This window comes from Quercus suber, unplaced genomic scaffold, assembly GCF_002906115.3.
Source record: "Quercus suber isolate HL8 unplaced genomic scaffold, Cork oak 2.0 scaffold_394, whole genome shotgun sequence".
NCBI lineage: Eukaryota > Viridiplantae > Streptophyta > Magnoliopsida > Fagales > Fagaceae > Quercus > Quercus suber.
In genome coordinates, this window is record NW_027069846.1 from 82,510 (window position 1) to 103,988 (window position 21,479).

At 33.7% G+C, this 21,479-nt stretch overlaps 2 protein-coding genes and 1 long non-coding RNA gene across 3 annotated transcripts; 1 reads left to right on the plus strand and 2 right to left on the minus strand.

Moving 5' to 3' along the window:
- Positions 1-447: 447 nt before the first annotated feature.
- On the minus strand, positions 448-2,538 carry LOC136062235 (uncharacterized). The gene is made up of 2 exons (XM_065761052.1): positions 2,505-2,538; positions 448-2,363 (listed from the first exon to the last, which is right to left on the minus strand). Exons 1-2 carry the CDS (start codon positions 2,536-2,538, stop codon positions 448-450), a joined length of 1,950 nt encoding a protein of 649 aa, XP_065617124.1.
- A 2,870-nt stretch (positions 2,539-5,408) lies between these two features.
- Positions 5,409-11,327, minus strand: LOC111991053 (uncharacterized). Its single transcript, XR_010624046.1, has 3 exons — positions 9,033-11,327; positions 8,725-8,940; positions 5,409-8,142 (listed from the first exon to the last, which is right to left on the minus strand). It is a non-coding gene; the product is annotated as an uncharacterized LOC111991053 (long non-coding RNA).
- A 4,940-nt stretch (positions 11,328-16,267) lies between these two features.
- Positions 16,268-17,973, plus strand: LOC136061371 (chitinase-like protein 1). The gene is made up of 2 exons (XM_065761053.1): positions 16,268-16,643; positions 17,705-17,973. Exons 1-2 carry the CDS (start codon positions 16,268-16,270, stop codon positions 17,971-17,973), a joined length of 645 nt encoding a protein of 214 aa, XP_065617125.1.
- Positions 17,974-21,479: the final 3,506 nt, after the last annotated feature.

Below are 21,479 nucleotides of genomic sequence, written 5' to 3' on the forward strand. Positions count from 1 at the left end.
GTTATAAACTTGGATGGTAAGTTTTGAAAATAATGTAAATAATTAATCTCGACATGTTGTATTTCTCTCAAAATTCTTAGATTGTTTTTTTTTTTTTTTTGAATCATGTGTATTATGTGCTAATTGGTTATCATTCTTGTGTAGTATGGCTGGTACAAATGCTGGACGGTTTGACCATACGCATCCTGGCCCTGTTGACGATTCGGTGTTGATGTTGCAGCCCATCCATCGGTCCGAAGTTATTTGGAAGGGGCAGGTAAAACACAACACTACAAATTTAACCAATGTACACACATTTAATTCATTCTATCATTTCACCTCTAGGCTGGTCATATACTAATCCATGGTTCTGTCATGTGCAGGATCCAGAGTCCCTTACCTGCCGTGCCCGCAGTGAAGAGTTCTCCAATCGAGAGGCAATGGTGGATGACCGAGTCGTTCACATCATTAAGGCACTCGGTTTGGAGGGACTCCTTTGGATCCCGGGTAGAGAGATTGACCATGGCCTTTAGCTTCATTAGTCGCATATCCAGCTTTCAAGGCCAATGCCTTTAGAGTCGGGTCATCAAAGTGCGTGTTGAAGTTGCTAGCAACATGTCGAAGGCAATATCGGTGAAATACCCATTCTCTTCCGTCCTGACCTCTAGGCCACTCTCGAATGGCGCATTTGATACCTTTATGTCGGTCAGAAATAATGCAAATGCCATCGGCAGGTATGACATGCTCTATCGAAGTCCTGAGACACTCTAAAAACCATCCCCAACTAGCCCCTGACTCCTTGTCCACAACAGCAAAGGCGAGAGGCAAAACCTTTTGGTTAGCATCGGTTGCCATTGCAATCATCAACACCCCTCGATATTTACCATACAAATGAGTCCCATCAATACTGATCACCGGCTCGCAATATCTGAATGCAGCAATGCATGGAGCAAATGCCCAAAATATATAGCGCAATAACGTAGTATCATCTATGCCCCTAGGTATGGTGTAATAGCTGTACTGGGTACCCGAATCTTGATCCAAGTATGCCAACAACAACTTTCGCAACCTTTGGTAAGACTCCTCCCAATCCCCGTATATCTTAGCAATTGCCTTTTGTTTTGCGTCCCATACCTTATAGTAAGAAAGTTCATGCTTATACTTAGTATGTATGATCTCCCAAAGCTCATCAATAGGAGCAGTGTGCTTTTGTCGCAATCTTCCCACAATTTTTGATGCAACAAAATTAGAATCCATCATTTTACCGTCTCTTCGTCGGCCAAAGGGTAGACAACTATGTGGACCCACATAAGACGTGACCATCCACAGACCATTAAGTTTATCCTTCTTGAATGCCCCAACGTACCACTTACAGTTAGTATCAATGCATGCGGCGCACAATTTAGTTGTGGTCGACCTCCGGATAATAAAATTTCTATTATCACTTGCTGCGTATATTATCAATGCACGCTTCACCGCCTCTTTATTTGCAAAAGTCAACCCTTTACTAAAATGCATCCCATCTACCCAAGTAGAAACAAATGGTATCTGAAGAGCTGAAGGATCAACCATATTTTCCCAAGTATTTGCGTAAAAGGACTCGCTAGGAGGTGCGTAGGCAGTGGTCGTATTTGTATCTTGCTGGACGCCAATATCATCGTCTGCATCACGTTCATCATGGTTCTCCATATTTTCCTCTTCAAAAATGGGAACAACTTCATGGTCATCCACATCGTACTCAAAGTCGCCTCGGTCAATCCTCTCTTCGTACTCGTCCACATCATCAACATTTTCACCATCATTCGTAGCATGATCTTCGTCTTCGTCTTCCTCCTCTAAATGTGTCTCTTGAGGATGGAGGGTTTCATCAGTATTAGCAACATGATCTTGAGTTGGGAGCGTATAACCTCCCATTGTATACTCTTCCATTGTATACCCTCCCATTGTAGTGCATCCATCATCTAGGGCTGTAAATTGTAAAGACGTAGTTGTTTCTTGCACTGTCTCAGTAGGAAGTTCTGCAAGCGCCTCCAAATGTACATACAACTCAGCAGCATTTACTTGGGGCATTTTTTGGATCCTATTAAACATCATCTTCACATGTTTGTCTTCTTTGATTGCCATATACCTGTAATTTATCCGTTCATGAAGGACTTCTTGTGGGTACCGATAAGTAATCTTTATGTCATACCTAGTACGGTTCAAATTCAATTCGTTCATTATTTTCCTCTTCAAATCATCCAACGTCTTCAACTTACGACGTATCATCATGTAGTAGCATTCGATACCCTCCCCTCTAAATGGGAATCCGTCAATCCCTTCAGGATTGTCAACAGGTCCACCGAAATATACATTTAACTCAATATACTTCAAAGACTGTGAACCTATTAGAGAGTCAAGTATAATATGTTAGTGACATATTTTTATCTCTTTCATTTAACATCAATTACAAAACTTTTTCTATCTATATATTTATAAAATATACGACTTCTAGTCGTCCTATATTTTACTAGTCATATACTCACCCCACATCACATACACGCACACAATCATTATCATTTCATACTAACACAAAAAAAATCTAAAGACAAAAGTCACCCCATTGCAAAATTTCAAATTAGCTCTAACAAAAATATAAATAAAAAAATCAAACCAAACAACAATACAATCATTAAAAACCTAACAATACAAATATTCCAAGAATACATCTTAAATATATATCAATCATTCTTTCATACTCAAGCAAAAAAATGAAATCAGAGTTTAGAGAATAATATTTACTCTAATTGATGGGATAATGATAGGTTTTATCACATTACATATTTATGTTAAATGACAATTTTATTTTAATTTTGTTTTCTTATGATTTATATTAACTTGGACCGAATTGGACTGGATGGACCGAATGGACCGAAGTGGACTGGATGTACCAAGGTGGACCTAATAGACCAAAATGGACCGAATGGACTAAATTGGACTGAATGGACTAAAGTGTACCTATGGGACCGAAATGGACCAAAAAGAGTGAATGACCAAAGTGGACTGAATGGACCGAATGGACTGAAGTGGACTTAAGAGATCGAAGTGGACCGAAAGGACTGAAGTGGACTTAAGAGACCGAAGTTTTCAGTCTGAAGTGGACTTAAGAGACCGAAGTGGACCGAAAGGACTGAAGTGGACTTAAGAGACCGAAGTGGACCGAAAGGACTGAAGTGGACTTAAGAGACCGAAGTGGACTGAAAGGACTGAAGTGGACTTAAGAGACCGAAGTGGACCGAAATGGTCTGCCTGTGCAATTTTGAGGTACATAAAATCAGCATTCTTGTTTCACTGCCAAAGTTGTCTCCCTTAGTAGATGATAATTGATGAGTGTAAATTTGTAACAATTATTTTTTAGAACTCAACGTTTAAGTAGTTATTTAATACTTTTTTGCAAGGGGGCAGCTCTTATTTTTTGGAGCAACATTTCATATTTTTAGTACGTGGCAAAACCAAAATGAAGCAATTACATCACCAAATCAATGTTTATAATTTCATACTCAAGCAAAAAAATAAATTAAAGACAAAATATCAAAACCAAACAACAAACAACTAAGTGAGAGACCCTTACCTGACATGAGGATGTGCTGGGATTGTATGAGACTGAGAGGGAGAGTGAGAGAGGGAAGACAGCTGCTGTGAAAGTGAAAGTGAACACAATGCAAACTAAAATCTCACTAGCTGATGGATCAATAGTGAAGGTGCCAGTGAGACATGACCCAACGTTACAAAACGTGAGAATAGTGAAGACTCAGGTGTCAGTGTGCCCAGTGGTGAGACATGACTAGAATAGTGAAGACTGTGTCAGTGTGCCCAGTGGTGAGACATGACTAGAAATGACCATTGGTACTCAGTCAAAAATCGAGTTTTTGAGACTCGGTTTTGCTTTTAGCAAACCGAGTCTCTAAGACTCGAGTTCAATACGTGGAACTCGAGTTTTTAAGACTCGAATTCCACGTGCACTCCACCTGGGAATGTTGCCAACTCATATCATAAAAACCGAGCCTCAAAGACTCGATTTAGAAGGCCAAAATTGAGTCTTTAAGACTCGAGATGCTACTATGTTATATAGTTTCCCAACCGGGCCAACTAACTAGATAGTTAGAAAAAAAAAATTAGTTTACTATTTTCCCCAATCACGTAAGAAGGAAAAAAAAAAAAAATCAAATCTTGCCTGATGTCTAAATTTTGGTCTTCTTCAATTCACCATCTCAAACCCAAGCTCAATCGTGTAAACAAATAAAACAAAAAAGCAAAAGCAAAATAAAAAATCTTACACAAAGTCTATCAAAAATTTGGCCATTGTCACCATCCACTTTGAATAAGTTTCAAAAAAAAATTTTCTTTGAAGTGTCCATTTTAAAATTGGTTTTTTTTTTTTTTTTTTTTTGTAATTTATATATACATAATATGAAAAAAGAAAAGGTTAAGAGTTAGCTTATTTTTTAAAAATTTAGATTTAAATTATTTGAAATAAAACTTGAACAAAAAGTAATCTAAGACTTATAAATAATAGATAATTTAAGTAAAATGCTAGTTTTTAATCAATTGTCAAAATGCACACAAATTCTACAGCAATTCTTATGTAGTTTTATTAATCATATTTTATCCTTTCCACCGGTGTTGTATATTACACACGCTTATACACAATTGTATATATGCACCATTGTTTAAGAGTTGTTCAATTCTGTCCTGCTAAGCTGCCATCAATAATGATCGTTACTTGTTACTACTGTCGCTATTAAATGTTAAACAACATCACAAATGTTAAAGCCTAAATCAATATCAAACTCAGAGTAAGTGATACTCTCAACTTCAGAACTGATTTTTATTTTGTTCTAGTTTATGAAAAAATAAAAACATTAAAGCATCTCTTTTTGCTATTTTCTTTTTTATTCCAAGATAACAGTTTTTTATTTTTGCAAACATAACAAAATTAAGTCCTTGATTTTATTCTTTGTATCTTTACTTGTAATTACTTTTATCTATTTTAGAATTTTATTTCCTGTTAGCGCATATTAGGATTTTTTAAAAAAAAAATTGGTTCGTCAAAATTTAGATTCTTTATTAATGTTGCATTGATTGCTTAAATTTAAACAATTCTAACTTATGGTTTGGATATATTCAATATGATCATTCAATCTACAATGGTTAATTGTGTCAATGTCGAATATCAAACAACGTTGCAAATGTTTGAACTTTGAAGTGCGTATCCCCCAAACTTGAATCAAGTAATAGTTCAGTACTAAGGATCACAACAAATACCCAGATAGAAATAACAAATCATTAAGAAAATTAGAATCTGATTATTGCTAAGAATAAAATCAATGTTACAACATTATCCAACAAAAAAAAAAAAAAAAAAAAAAAAAACAATGTTACATCTTAGAACCATGTGGTCCTAGTTTTGTTGAAGGTTTTGCCATAGTTTGGGCTTTACATTGGGCCAGAGATGAAAAGTTCCAAAGTATAATTGTTAAAGGTGATTCTAAGATTCATGTGATGTCTTAAATAAGAATTTGAAGGAAGCATGTTAGGAGATTCAGCTACTGTTGAATGATGCATCAGTCTTGGCTAATTCTTTTGTGTTGTTATTTTTGTTGGATCAAAAGGGATTCTAACTCTACAGTTCATGAACTAAGCAAGTATGTTTTATACTCAAATATATCATACTTTTGTAAATGTATATCCCTTCCTCTTGCTGTCATGGAGGCTTGGGAAAGTAATGTAGATATCCCTTCCTTTTGCTCCTTCAATGAAATATTCACATTTATCCACACCAAAAAAAAAAAAAAAAGTGGTTTACAGCCCCCAATAATGCATGGAAGCTGGAAAGAGATCAACTTAGATAATGGGGGAAAAGGCCCAGCATAACTAGTCCATCTTGTCAATGATTTTTTTTTGGGTTACATTAGAAAACAGAAAAACGGAAATACCAATTAGCACCTGACTGAACATTTTAATGGCAACCCAACACAGTAAGAGAAAAACCAATTAGCACCTGACTGAACATTTTAATGGCAACCCAACCTAAACAGTGTGAGAGAGCATTCACAATAAAGTAGTCATAATAACTAAAAAGCTATTTTAGCACCAACATACTAAAAATATCCTCAACATCAAAGTTGCCATACCTATAAATTTTAGCTACAGTGAGCTGCCAAAGATAGCAGCTCACAGTAGCTAAGAGTTAAAAAAAAAGAAAAAAAATTGTGGCACGGTACATTGCTGTTCTTTTTTCTCTTTTTAGTTTTTTTGTAGTGTTTATTGTGTAAGATATATTATTTTATTATATTGTTTATATTATTTTAATAAGTTGTATGCTAAACTAGAACTTTTAATGTTGAGTGTATTGTAAAGTGGCTTTTTGAGTGGCTTTTTTGAATGTATTGTTAAAATAAATAAAGTAGCTTTTTGAGTTGTTGAAAGTTATATTTTTTAGATGTTTTGCTATTAATGCTCTAAGACAGTAGTCCTACTCAGTCAGCCAAATAGATTCCATGAAATGAACACATATGAGGTGGATGCTAATCTTGCATACTGTCTTTCTCAAGCTTTTTTTTTTTTTTTGGCTGAATCTGTCTTTCTCAAGCCTGCTCAAGGGTGTATCTGTCTATTTGATACTGTTTCTCAAATTTAGTGTTTACATGAATTAACAAGGGCCTTATACACCTTTGTTTGAAGGGTCACATTGAGCCAAGCCCAAATCAAAAGGCCCAAGTTACACTTCAGCTTGCCCAAACAAAAACACTCCCTTTTTTTCTGAGCAATCAAGCTAAAGACCGACTCTTAACTTAGAAAACCATGTCCTTCTCTCAAAAGTAAAACATGGTAAGAATCTGTGTCATTGACTCATGGGCTTGGGTTTTGGACTTAATAATGGCCTTATTTAATAACAAATAAATAAATAAAAACCTTTTTCAGCCATTTTGTTGTATTCACCTAATGTTTTAATAAAGGTTTATGTTCTGTATTTTCTTGAAGATTTTTAGAGTCAAAGTTTATTAACCAGTTTTATGGGATGTCTACAGAGTTGCAGATTCAAAACTACCAGATGCACACTCAATATTGTGGCTACTAGCCTACTACAGAGTCTTATGCTGCCCCACAAATTCCAACAGCCACCGTACCACACCTAGATGGAAGATCATTCATCAAAATGAAATTTGTAGCAGCAACATGGAATGACTAGAGTCGCACATCAATCCGTGATGCAAAATGATAGAAAGTGTTTAATATAAATTGTGTCAATCTCAAAAGCATATCTAAAATGGCACCCTATTTTAACCAGGACACGAACAGAAGTACTTCCATTGCCAACAACACTCTAGAAAACTATTAGATATAGCACTTAATCACAGATCTGTCAAAGTGATTGTAGCCATGTCAGTACAGTACATAAAAATGCATCTTTACTTGTCAATGATTATATTTATACACTAGATTTATTTAAGTCTTTCCAAAAATTGTTGACTGCTTAGTATAGTTTTAAAAACTGGACCGAAACTGACCCACTGGTACAACCGTGAACCAAATGCACCATTCAATTTAGTAAAAACCCCCAAAACTGGTCAAAATCAAGAACCGGGAGCCAAAAAAGGTTCTTTGATCGTACTGATTTATAAAACCATGCTGCTTACACTAATTAGCAAGTTTACAGTTTTAAAACATTATCTTCCTTTTTTACAACTTCCGAATCATAGAGGAGATTATCTCCCTATCTAGACTAATCTCAACGATTAAATTCACAAACTCCACTCTTAAGTCCAAAGCCTAATAATATTATCTTGAATTCTATCCAACGATTGACAAATGGCTTAAGTTTATTTGTCATATTGCAGTAGAATACAACAGGATTGGAGAATGAAAAGAAGTTACATACCTTTTCCTTCATTAGGCTTTGAACTTTACCTTTAGCCACAAGATCTCATAGCCAAACTTGCCTCCACTAACCAGATCCCCACAAATTCATCACTTGCATCATGCAATATGACTTGATTCTTGGTTACTGAGACAAGAAACTTAGTTCGCTTCGTGAAACCCCAATCAGAACTAATATGTTTAGTAGTTGGCTAGCTAGCACCCTCCACGACAACACAGGAAAATTTCAGCCATAAATTCTTCCTTACCTTACACAAAAGAAACTAGTATGGAAAGCTTTGCAAAGAACTGAGTATATGCTTCTAGTAGAAATAAAAACCATATAGAACTGGAGCTAGATAAATACTTGTATGACATCTTTTCCTAAAATAATTAACAGTTAGTAAGTACACTCAATATAGGACAGGTATTCAGCCTCTTTTAAGAAAAGTATGTTTCAAGAATTTGGAGCAACAATTCATAAATAGTATATGGGCATAACGTGGTTAAATTTAATATATATGGATTTTTTTTTCATATTTTCTTTTGATAAATACAATGAGATTTGTATAACAGTCACGTAGCAGAACCTTAACAATTCATTTTTAAATAATCTAAACTAGTAAAGAAGATTACTACAATAACCATGATAAACAAATTTAGTACCATTGTAATGTTTTGATTAATTAAAATGTCTCAAATAATTGATCCTAAGTAATCTGTCATCAATATCCTTTTCTACTACTATGCTGAATGCATCATCCACCAAAAATTGTTCATGATCAACATATTCAGGAAGTTCATATGGTTTGTAAAGATCAATTGGCTCCAAGTTTCAAGATTCACCTGTTTTGAATTTCTCCATCATCATTGAGTTCAATCTTACATTCACCATATTATCCAACATCTCAGATGTCAACATGTTTGTCTTCTTTGTTTGTGCTAGCTCAGATGCATTCCGATAACCCTTGGACAAGGTAGAACTACATGGTTGACTCAAAATTCGAATGGCATACTTTTGTAAGATAGGAAGACGATCTCCACAGAAATCCCACCATATTCCTACAAATAAAATTACAATTTATATGCTCATAAAATTTATCAAGAAAGAATATAGTTAAATATTAAAATTATATCAAAGCTATTGAACTTACTAGGATGAGATGTTTTCAGCATTGTCTTTGCTGTAATTGTAAACAAGCTCGGTACTTTATTGCGATAAAGTTGCACTTCTTTCATGAAATCTTCCCTTTCTTCAACAGCCACCAAATTCTCCAAAATGAAATTTATACCATCTTTCATCTCGCAACTCTCTATAAATTTCTCACTGCACAAGTAAGCAGGATTCAGAAATGTTGCAGCAGCATGAATTGGGTGCATTATATTTTCAGTATACGTACAACTAAATAACTCCCATATCTGCATATATTTGTCTTGATTGCTATCATACTATTGCTTAATTGTTTCTTTTGCCATTTCCATTGCTTCATATAAGTATCCTGCAGTTGACAAATCATTATCAACTAATCAAAGAACTCGAACCAAAGGCTCCAACACTACTAACACCTCCTTCACTTGACTCCAAAATTCCGCACTTTGAATGATAGTAGCAACTTTTGCAATGTCCTTTTCATTATGACTCAACTTTTTCCACTTAGAAGATACAACAAGTAACTGCAATTCAGCTTGAACATTCAAAATAGATCGAAGCATCAAGAAATTAGTAGCAAACCTCCTTTTACAAGGACGTTTCAATTCCTTATGGTTTGTGTACTCTCTCATAAGTGACGAAATGATACTATCCTTATACATATATGAAACAATTGATTTTGCACCAATAATTATCTTCTGAACCCAATCAACTTCCTTGCATATTTCCTTCAAAAGCAATTGAATGCCGTAAGCAGCACATTGAGTTATGTACAACCAAGGGTACTTGCTAATAAGCATATCTCCAGCAGACTCAAAATAGTAGTATTATCAGTGATCAACTGAACAACATTATCTGATCCAATTTCTTCAATTACTGAAGAGATAATATCTTTAATATATAGTGTTGCTATTTTATCTCTTGAAACTTCAAGTGACTTCAAAAATATTACTCCACTAGGAGAATATGCAATAATATTGATAAATGCTCTATGCTCCACATCACTCCATATGTTTGACATAAGAGTACAACCAGATACCAACCACGATTTCTTAACATTTCTAATATACTCTTCTACTTCTACCTTCAAGTCTGGAATTAGCTTCCTTTGGAAAGTCAAATAAGAGGGTAACTTATAATCAGGACCGTATTCAGCAACACCTTGCACAAAGTGAGCACAAAGTGAATAAAGGATGTCGTTTGAACAACATCAAATGATATGTTATTTACAATAACAAGTTGTGCAAGCAATTTGTCCACTGCACTCTTATCTTTTTTACCACACATCTCTGAATTGGTAGCGTGGCACATATCTTTCGTATTGAACACAATGTGGTTTTACTCTCTTTAGCATTGCTAGAACTTGATGCACTCTTCAGTTTTTTGTTAGTCCCTCCAACTGCTAGATAAGCTTCTTTTTGAACATCTTCAGGCACACTTGTACAAATATCTACACCATTACCTTTAACTCCAGCCAAGTGATATTTAATCCTAGAAGCACCCCCAGCAAAATTATGCTGACAAAAGTTACATTTGAAATGGCCATCTAGGTCTTCAACATAGCTCTAAATGATAACTTTATGCAAGACTAAAAATATATCTAAATTAATATGATTAGCACTTTTTACAATTAAAATCTAACTGTTATGATATATCATAACTCATACTAATTTTTCTTAACATAGCTGAATGGTGGAGTTTCAATGGGAGCTCAACTCCAAATTTGCAACAGTTAGCTATAAAAATCTTGAGCTTGACTTGTAGTGCATCTGGTTGTGAGCATAATTATTGTGTGTTTGGGCAATTGAGTTTTTAAGTATAATAAATAGATTTTATCATTTGATGAGCAACATTATTCCATAGAAAATTCCAAAGGTATAATTAATCACTAATACTTAGTTTTCATAAGTACTTGTAGATTCGCACAAAAATAAGGAATAGACTTGCACAAAAAAAGACTAAATGATTAGTTCTTTGTGAAGTATGAAAAAAAATAAAAAAATAAATAAAAAATGAAGGCCCGATATGATAAGTGTGATGTTATTGACCCCATCTCCTTGGATGATATAGATGAAAGTAATGAATGGCTGTTGGGGAAAGTTGACATTGAGCCATCTATGGATGCTGAAGACAAGTTGGTTATGATGATGATGGTTTGATATGGGGTGCAGTGGCAAGAGTTGCCACTGTTGGGTATCAGAGTACCAATGAATAATCCTCGTTGGTTTGGATATCAGAATACCAATGAATAACCTCTATTGATTTGGGTATCAAAATCAATTCATAGTCAAATTGTTCATAATCATGTATATGAAATCATAGTTTCTAACAAAAATATATCTTATTCAAGCATGTATATAAAAAGTATTAAAATATATTTTTGTAACAATCCTTTACTTGAAATCAGTAATATAATAGAAATAAAAATTCTAACAATTATAAACAATTTTCAGTAGTTAAAAATGATAATTCCAAAGAAATTCTGATAGATTGAAAGGAATTCTAAGGAGTCAATGGGCTGGAATGTCTCCGGATGTTCTTGATCTAGTAAGGTGAGTCCTGAGAAAACAAAGAAAGTCAGCAGAGAAGACCGGTGGTAGCCGGCCTTTGATTCTCCGATGGTAAAGTTAGAAAACTGGAGGATAGGAAAACTTTCAGTGTTTTACGTTTCTAAAATTCTCTCTCAGGAGAAAGAAAGAAGAAGATCCCCTTACCTCTGCAGAGACAGGCCTTTATATAGCAGTAGAAATCAGTTACTTCTGCCAATCGTTGTAGAGTTTGGAGGGTTCAGTGGATAACTTCCTTAACTGCCACAAGGGTTACCTCTTCAGAAACTGCGTTGAGACTTGAGCGATACAGCTTTTGGTTGAAAGGGTGCTTAGTCTTGCTGTGAATTGACCTCGTCCGTCATTAATGATGGACAAGGTCTAGCTCTTTATTAACCCATCTCGTCCGTTACTACTGAAGGACGAGATATGCAGCCCGCTCGTCCTACACTGGACGAGCGTACATAGGTATTAGTGGTAATGGAGGGACGAGGGTATTAAACACAGCTGAGCACTGAGGTGGACGACCATAAGGACGAGTGTTTGAACTTGGATGTTTTCTGGCACCATCAAAAAATACATTAATATAAGCAAAATAAAACCTAATTAGAATAAGATTACTTATCTCAAAAAGCCATACCAAAAGGAACTTCTCTTTAACACTTCTTCTAAAATTCGTAGATATCACCTAAAACAATTTTGCAAGTACCATTTGCTCAATAATCAAATAATTTAAGAATGACTTATAATAGTATCTGGCCAACAGATTGACCACTAAAAAAATCTAATAATTTATCTTTATTATCTCAAAGTAAAAATCCTTGTATATATCCTCTACTGCCACCAATAAAACCTAGGATACATATTGTCATATAGGGTCAAAAGCATCGCCTAGACCATGTTCCACGATCACCTGCTGACTTCCCTATACGCCTCAATTACCAAACCAATGAACTAATAACAATATTAGAAGGAAGCCGGCGTTGGCGCGTTGCTTTGTCAAGGGGATTATTTTATATATATATATATATATATATATATTTGCCACTGCCCCCTCTAGCTTTCTTTTGGCATGAGGGCAAATCACACAAATTAAGCTCTGGCACAAGCTTTTATGGAAACAATATTCTTCCTCTACCAAATCAATAAACAAATAATAATAACTCATAAAGAAGTTGGCGTTCCTTCTTTTCCTCAAGCGTATTTTTTTTTCTTTTCCTAACTCCATCAATCCGGTACTATTCCTTTAAGAAAAATTATGCAGAACAGACCCATGCGGCCATGCCTAAAAAAAGTCTCACTGTTGGCCGAAATACTCACATAAAAAAAAAAAATTTTAAATCCATATAAAACCTAAATCTGGCAAAAAATGAGATTTCTTTTTTTTTTTTTTTTTGAAACGAAAATGAGATTTCTTAGACTCATACCTCAATTGTGCCGTCAATCTTTCACTACTTGAACAAACTCAAAAATCCTCCTCCAAAATATCTAACATTATACTCTAACTTAATTAGCTTATATATATATATATATATTATGGGAATTAGCTTAGTTTTCTAAACCTAGTTTTCTAAACCTAGTTTTCTAAATCTCCCCCAGTAATATTAATTATAAAATTAAACACACAAGAGATTTACTTAAATACCCTTCCTTTTAATCTTTTTTTTTTTTTGGGTATTATAGTAACAATTCACGTTTCTTGTTCAGATTCTTCAGAAAGTTTTGTTCTTTTCTGGTGGTGACACCCCAAAAATAAAAACCAAAAAACCTAGGCTACACGGTTTTCTATTCTTAAAATAAATAATTAAAAATAAAAGAAGACTATCATTTTTTTTCTTTTTTTTGGGAGAGAAAAAGAGGCAACAAAAATTAGGGGAAATTTTTATGACATGAAACAAGAACAACACAATTTTATTTGGATTGACTCTGCACGATGCAAGACCTAAAATGTAAAAATTTTGGGTAATTACAGTCCACTCCACTCCCCTCACTTAAAGTTAGGAAAATGACACTCCACCCACAAATTTAAAAGGGGAAAAACGATTGACCAAATTTTTTTATATTAACACCATTAAAAATGTTGTGCGCTAACTTGCCCTTTGTCTTTAAAATTTATTTTCTATTTCAAAATTAAAATTCACTATTTTAAATTTGGACAAAGTTTAGCTGCTAACTTGGTTGTAGTTAAGACTACAACCTTACTCAATAAAATAAAAATTACTTTATATTTTGAAAATTGAACCGTTGAATTGCATGTTCTTTACACTCTTAATACACATGTCAAATTTTGTGTCAATCAGATATTATTTACTATATGATTTATAAGCATATATTTTATACATAATTTTAGACTACAAAAATTTACAATTTAAACAATATATTGATGACATAGCTATTGATCTATAAGTTTCTAGAAATTTTGCAAGCATGGAGGATAAGAAGAAGATATAAGAAAAAGATGTAATCCAATGATAAATTTGTCAAAATTCACCACCAATAAAAAGATATTGAGTAAGGCTGTAACCTTACGCTATAATCAATTTTGTAACTAAACTTTGTTCTTTAAATTTTTAAATTTTTAATTAAAGAGTATTTAAAAAATATTAAGTATGCATTTTGCTTCTTCTTCTTCTTCTTATTATTATTTCAATAGGTTATGAGGAGAATTACCATTGCAAGTGTTTTGGTTCTTGATAAATTTTGCATTTTTATTCTAAACTTATCAGTTATTTTTTTATTAACCTTGATTAAACTTTTGTAAATAGGTTCGTATATAAGTTTAGAATATTTCATTAATAATATAAACAAAATGGGATAGGATAGTATTAATTTCTTCAAACCTCAAGAGAGTGAAGTGTTTTTTTTTTTCCTTTAGGTTTGGAGGTTTGGGGTGGAGTGTCAAAATATAACCCAAAAGGATATATATATATATATATATATATATATAACACTAATCATTCATTAAGTCATAATAAAACACTATAAAATGGTGTTTTGAAGACACAATTTTAACGATGAAAAATAAGGTATAAATAAAAAGATGTTAGATTTTCTAAATAATTAAAAGTATTTCTATTTTAATAAGAATGCGCCTAGTAGGTATTGCTATGCCTCTCCATAAATTTTTTTTTTAAAAAATGTTTATTGCTAGGCCTAATTTGCGTAGCCCAAAGGTGAAGAAGAGAGTCAAGACTCCACAGACTATAGATTTTTTTTTTTTTTTTTTTTTAAATTTAAATGTTTTCTATACTATATTGTATAGAATTGGTTTTTGTAGTTTTGTTTGTCGGTGGATAGTGTGGCCTTCCATCAATTAAATAAGGTAGGCAAATTTTAAACCTACCCAAAAGATCAAAATATAAAAAATGATATTTGCCTTGAGAATCCAACGTGGCATAAAAAAAATTTCCTTATAAACCAATAAAAATATTATTGGATTGTTTAAGAGTCATGCAACAAACACATTTTTCTTTTTCATAACTTTACAAAAATAATAAGTTGCAATCATCCATCATCACTTTTACATGTACTCTTGCTAACATAAAACTTTCATTCATATAACTATATGCCCAACTCACACAAAGGCTAAAACATTCACATCAAATGAGCTAAAAATTAAAATTTTTAGTAATTCAAAAACCTATTTTATCTATTTTAAACCCCTTACTTTACAATACATCCTACATAAAAATTTTATTTTTTTACCGCTTCATTTAAAAAAAAAAAATCAATAAACACCAAAAGCAATCAGCCACTTCATTTAAGGAATATAAATATATTTTTTTATTATAAATTTTGAGCTATTTGTCAAAAATTTAAAAATATCACCATCGTAACAGTAGTATGTTTTTACCAGTAGTATTTTTTTCCCATTTCATTTAAAATAATAATAAAAAACAACATCTATAAACACCAAAAGCAATCAGCCACTTCATTTAAGGAATATAAATATATTTTTTATAATAAACTTTGTGCTATTTGCCAAAATTTTTAAGAATATCACCATTGTAGTAGTAGTAGCAGTAGTATGTTTTTTGTGGAAAGAGTTACTAAAAAATAGTTTTTTTTTTTTTTTTTATATAAAGATTTTAAGAGATTTATTGTGATTTTGAATAAAGCCTTCTGCTATTGAATACAAAATATGAGGTTTTAAATACCATCTATAAAAAAAAAAAAATATATATATATATATATATATTTGAATTTAATGATAAAGAGCAAAAATTTAATTATTATTATTTTTTAATAAAAAAAATAGTGGCACATTAGGCTGGCTGGGATTGCTGGGCCTAATTTACCCAGCCAGCCCAAAGGCTTAGAACAGAGTAAAAAAAAAAAAACTCCATAGACTGTAGAATTGAATCTGCTTCAATTGTTGAGTGTCGGTGAGAGATCTCAGCAGTGTAATAGCCTATATTCCATCCCCACAAATCCAGCCTGTTCCCACTTAAACCCCGAACACCTTCCTTTCCAATCCACCGTCCATTCCTCAAACTTGCACCCCACTTAACCACTCTCTGACCCCACTCTTTCTCAAAAGAAAAAGACCTTCGATCCAACTCTCTCCCCTTCTTCCTCTTACTTCTTCCTTCGCATCACAGCCAAAGCATAACCAAAAAACACAAACACATCCCAGAAAAACCCAGAAGCTCAAACTTGCTTCTTTGTCCAAAACACCACCAAAGAGATGAAAATGAAAGCGAAGGGCATTTTGGTAATTTTGGCACTGGTGGTGCTGGCAGTGGCGGTGGAGTCTGACCCGGACACGGTGACTAAGGTGAAGACGGTGCGCGGCAAGAAGGTGTGTACCAAAGGTTGGGAGTGTAATCAGTGGTCAAAGTTTTGCTGTAATGAGACAATCACTGATTACTTCCAAGTGTATCAATTTGAGGAATGGTTTTCCAAGAGGAACACGCCTGTGGCTCATGCCGTTGGGTTCTGGGACTTCCAGTCGTTCATTCTTGCTGCTGCGCAGTACGAGCCACTTGGTTTTGGGACCACTGGTAACAAGACTGAGAAGATGAAGGAGGTCGCTGCTTTTCTAGGCCATGTTGGGAGTCAGACTTCTTGTATGTGGTATTTTTTGTGGAAAATGTGTGATGGGTTTTTGAGATTTGTTGTGTTTTGTTTGTTGGGTGTTTGATTTGGTTGTTTCTATTTGTGGGTGTGTGTGTGTGTGTCTTTTGATTAGTTGGAGGAAAATGTGTTTAGCTGACTAGATTGGAATTTTAGAGTGGGTTTTAAGGGCATTTGATTACGTGCGTGTGTGTGTTTCTTAAGTTTGTTAGTTGGATAGAGATTTTGTTTACTTGATAAACAGAAAATTTAGCGTGAGTTTTGAGTGGATTTTTATACTTGGGTGTGTGTGTGTTTGTTATGTTAGTTGAATGAGATTGTGTGTTTCTTTTAGCTGGGTGTTTGATTTGATCGTCTATCACTGTGTTTGTGTTTCTGTTTTTTAGCAAATTGGTGGTAATTGTATTTAGTTAATAGATTGGAATTCAGAGTGGGTTTTGAGGGAATTTGATTAATGCTTGGTCATGTATAAAGGAGTGTGATTCATGTACAAGAGAGAAAGATTAACTGTGTGAGTTGATTCAAGTTGAGGGAAAAAAAGGGTAGAGAAAGACCTCAAATAAAATTTGTTAAATTAGTTAAAAAGGACATGTCAATTATGGAGGTAACAATGAGTATGGTTTTAGATATAATAGAACAGCCGAAAAGAATATATGTTGTTAACCCGGCTAGTTTGTGAGAATTCATAGCTGACCTTGAGATTTTGGAGGATAAGGCTTGTTGTTGTGAGGGTATTCGATTATCTGGGTGTTTAATTTGATATTTTGAGATAGTGTGTGTGTTTTCGTATCTTTCTTATTTTGATGAACTTTTGAATTTACTTAATATATAGAAATTTTAGAGAGTGGGTTTTGGGGGGATTCTTTTACCAGTGTGTTTAATAAGATTGAGTGTGTCTTTTGGGTGGATTGGATGAAATGGTGATTACCTGGTCGTGTGTGTGTGTTTCCAGTGATTGGAGGAAATGGTATTTACTACTTTAGTTATTGAAGACTTTTTGTTTGTTCACATAATTGTTGATGCTAAATGGTGATTATAATTGGGTTCTAACCAGGTGGTTATGGAGTGGCAACTGGAGGACCGTTAGCTTGGGGGCTTTGCTTCAATAGAGAAATGAGTCCCAGCCAGTCATACTGTGACGACTTCTACAAATACACCTACCCTTGTGCTCCTGGAGCTGAATACTATGGCCGTGGTGCCTTGCCTATCTACTGGTCTGTATATATTTCAGAACCAACTGTTTCTTTTCTTTTTCGCAATTTCATGGTGTTACCTTTGTTTTGTTACCAAATCTATCTATCTTCAACAAATCTACTGGTCTGATCTCATTATTTCTGTTAGTTTTTCCATTTGATTTGTTTGTAGTCTTTTCATTGCTGTGAGTTTACAATCGCAAACACATTGCACTTTTGATATCAATAAAACTTTTGTTACCTATCAAAAAAAAGAAGAAATGCCAAATATGAAATATAATTTGATGACAATGATGATATACTACTTGTACATAAGTTCCAAGATGGTCATTATAATAAGCATCTTCACTAGATAACTGACCCATACACTTAGAATCATTTTATAAATCAAAGATGATGCGCCATGTCACTAGTAGTTCTTAACTTGTTTATTTGCCCCTGTTTGTATTATTAAACTTCTTGCAAACTTGATTCTTAGATTCTTTTTTTTTTGGTGGTGTTTTTATCTGTGTTGTTATCTGTAGGAACTACAACTATGGTGCAGCTGGCAANAAAAAAAAAAAAAAAGTGGTTTACAGCCCCCAATAATGCATGGAAGCTGGAAAGAGATCAACTTAGATAATGGGGGAAAAGGCCCAGCATAACTAGTCCATCTTGTCAATGATTTTTTTTTGGGTTACATTAGAAAACAGAAAAACGGAAATACCAATTAGCACCTGACTGAACATTTTAATGGCAACCCAACACAGTAAGAGAAAAACCAATTAGCACCTGACTGAACATTTTAATGGCAACCCAACCTAAACAGTGTGAGAGAGCATTCACAATAAAGTAGTCATAATAACTAAAAAGCTATTTTAGCACCAACATACTAAAAATATCCTCAACATCAAAGTTGCCATACCTATAAATTTTAGCTACAGTGAGCTGCCAAAGATAGCAGCTCACAGTAGCTAAGAGTTAAAAAAAAAGAAAAAAAATTGTGGCACGGTACATTGCTGTTCTTTTTTCTCTTTTTAGTTTTTTTGTAGTGTTTATTGTGTAAGATATATTATTTTATTATATTGTTTATATTATTTTAATAAGTTGTATGCTAAACTAGAACTTTTAATGTTGAGTGTATTGTAAAGTGGCTTTTTGAGTGGCTTTTTTGAATGTATTGTTAAAATAAATAAAGTAGCTTTTTGAGTTGTTGAAAGTTATATTTTTTAGATGTTTTGCTATTAATGCTCTAAGACAGTAGTCCTACTCAGTCAGCCAAATAGATTCCATGAAATGAACACATATGAGGTGGATGCTAATCTTGCATACTGTCTTTCTCAAGCTTTTTTTTTTTTTTTGGCTGAATCTGTCTTTCTCAAGCCTGCTCAAGGGTGTATCTGTCTATTTGATACTGTTTCTCAAATTTAGTGTTTACATGAATTAACAAGGGCCTTATACACCTTTGTTTGAAGGGTCACATTGAGCCAAGCCCAAATCAAAAGGCCCAAGTTACACTTCAGCTTGCCCAAACAAAAACACTCCCTTTTTTTCTGAGCAATCAAGCTAAAGACCGACTCTTAACTTAGAAAACCATGTCCTTCTCTCAAAAGTAAAACATGGTAAGAATCTGTGTCATTGACTCATGGGCTTGGGTTTTGGACTTAATAATGGCCTTATTTAATAACAAATAAATAAATAAAAACCTTTTTCAGCCATTTTGTTGTATTCACCTAATGTTTTAATAAAGGTTTATGTTCTGTATTTTCTTGAAGATTTTTAGAGTCAAAGTTTATTAACCAGTTTTATGGGATGTCTACAGAGTTGCAGATTCAAAACTACCAGATGCACACTCAATATTGTGGCTACTAGCCTACTACAGAGTCTTATGCTGCCCCACAAATTCCAACAGCCACCGTACCACACCTAGATGGAAGATCATTCATCAAAATGAAATTTGTAGCAGCAACATGGAATGACTAGAGTCGCACATCAATCCGTGATGCAAAATGATAGAAAGTGTTTAATATAAATTGTGTCAATCTCAAAAGCATATCTAAAATGGCACCCTATTTTAACCAGGACACGAACAGAAGTACTTCCATTGCCAACAACACTCTAGAAAACTATTAGATATAGCACTTAATCACAGATCTGTCAAAGTGATTGTAGCCATGTCAGTACAGTACATAAAAATGCATCTTTACTTGTCAATGATTATATTTATACACTAGATTTATTTAAGTCTTTCCAAAAATTGTTGACTGCTTAGTATAGTTTTAAAAACTGGACCGAAACTGACCCACTGGTACAACCGTGAACCAAATGCACCATTCAATTTAGTAAAAACCCCCAAAACTGGTCAAAATCAAGAACCGGGAGCCAAAAAAGGTTCTTTGATCGTACTGATTTATAAAACCATGCTGCTTACACTAATTAGCAAGTTTACAGTTTTAAAACATTATCTTCCTTTTTTACAACTTCCGAATCATAGAGGAGATTATCTCCCTATCTAGACTAATCTCAACGATTAAATTCACAAACTCCACTCTTAAGTCCAAAGCCTAATAATATTATCTTGAATTCTATCCAACGATTGACAAATGGCTTAAGTTTATTTGTCATATTGCAGTAGAATACAACAGGATTGGAGAATGAAAAGAAGTTACATACCTTTTCCTTCATTAGGCTTTGAACTTTACCTTTAGCCACAAGATCTCATAGCCAAACTTGCCTCCACTAACCAGATCCCCACAAATTCATCACTTGCATCATGCAATATGACTTGATTCTTGGTTACTGAGACAAGAAACTTAGTTCGCTTCGTGAAACCCCAATCAGAACTAATATGTTTAGTAGTTGGCTAGCTAGCACCCTCCACGACAACACAGGAAAATTTCAGCCATAAATTCTTCCTTACCTTACACAAAAGAAACTAGTATGGAAAGCTTTGCAAAGAACTGAGTATATGCTTCTAGTAGAAATAAAAACCATATAGAACTGGAGCTAGATAAATACTTGTATGACATCTTTTCCTAAAATAATTAACAGTTAGTAAGTACACTCAATATAGGACAGGTATTCAGCCTCTTTTAAGAAAAGTATGTTTCAAGAATTTGGAGCAACAATTCATAAATAGTATATGGGCATAACGTGGTTAAATTTAATATATATGGATTTTTTTTTCATATTTTCTTTTGATAAATACAATGAGATTTGTATAACAGTCACGTAGCAGAACCTTAACAATTCATTTTTAAATAATCTAAACTAGTAAAGAAGATTACTACAATAACCATGATAAACAAATTTAGTACCATTGTAATGTTTTGATTAATTAAAATGTCTCAAATAATTGATCCTAAGTAATCTGTCATCAATATCCTTTTCTACTACTATGCTGAATGCATCATCCACCAAAAATTGTTCATGATCAACATATTCAGGAAGTTCATATGGTTTGTAAAGATCAATTGGCTCCAAGTTTCAAGATTCACCTGTTTTGAATTTCTCCATCATCATTGAGTTCAATCTTACATTCACCATATTATCCAACATCTCAGATGTCAACATGTTTGTCTTCTTTGTTTGTGCTAGCTCAGATGCATTCCGATAACCCTTGGACAAGGTAGAACTACATGGTTGACTCAAAATTCG

Coding starts and splice junctions, on each gene's coding strand:
- LOC136062235 (XM_065761052.1), bottom strand. CDS start 2,538: ATGATAATGATTGTGTGCGTGTATGTGATGTGGG. Junction 2,364..2,504: donor GTGCGTGTATGTGATGTGGG/GTGAGTATATGA, acceptor ACTCTCTAATAG/GTTCACAGTCTTTGAAGTAT.
- LOC136061371 (XM_065761053.1), top strand. CDS start 16,268: ATGAAAGCGAAGGGCATTTTGGTAATTTTGGCACTGGTGGTGCTGGCA. Junction 16,644..17,704: donor TGTTGGGAGTCAGACTTCTT/GTATGTGGTATT, acceptor GGTTCTAACCAG/GTGGTTATGGAGTGGCAACT.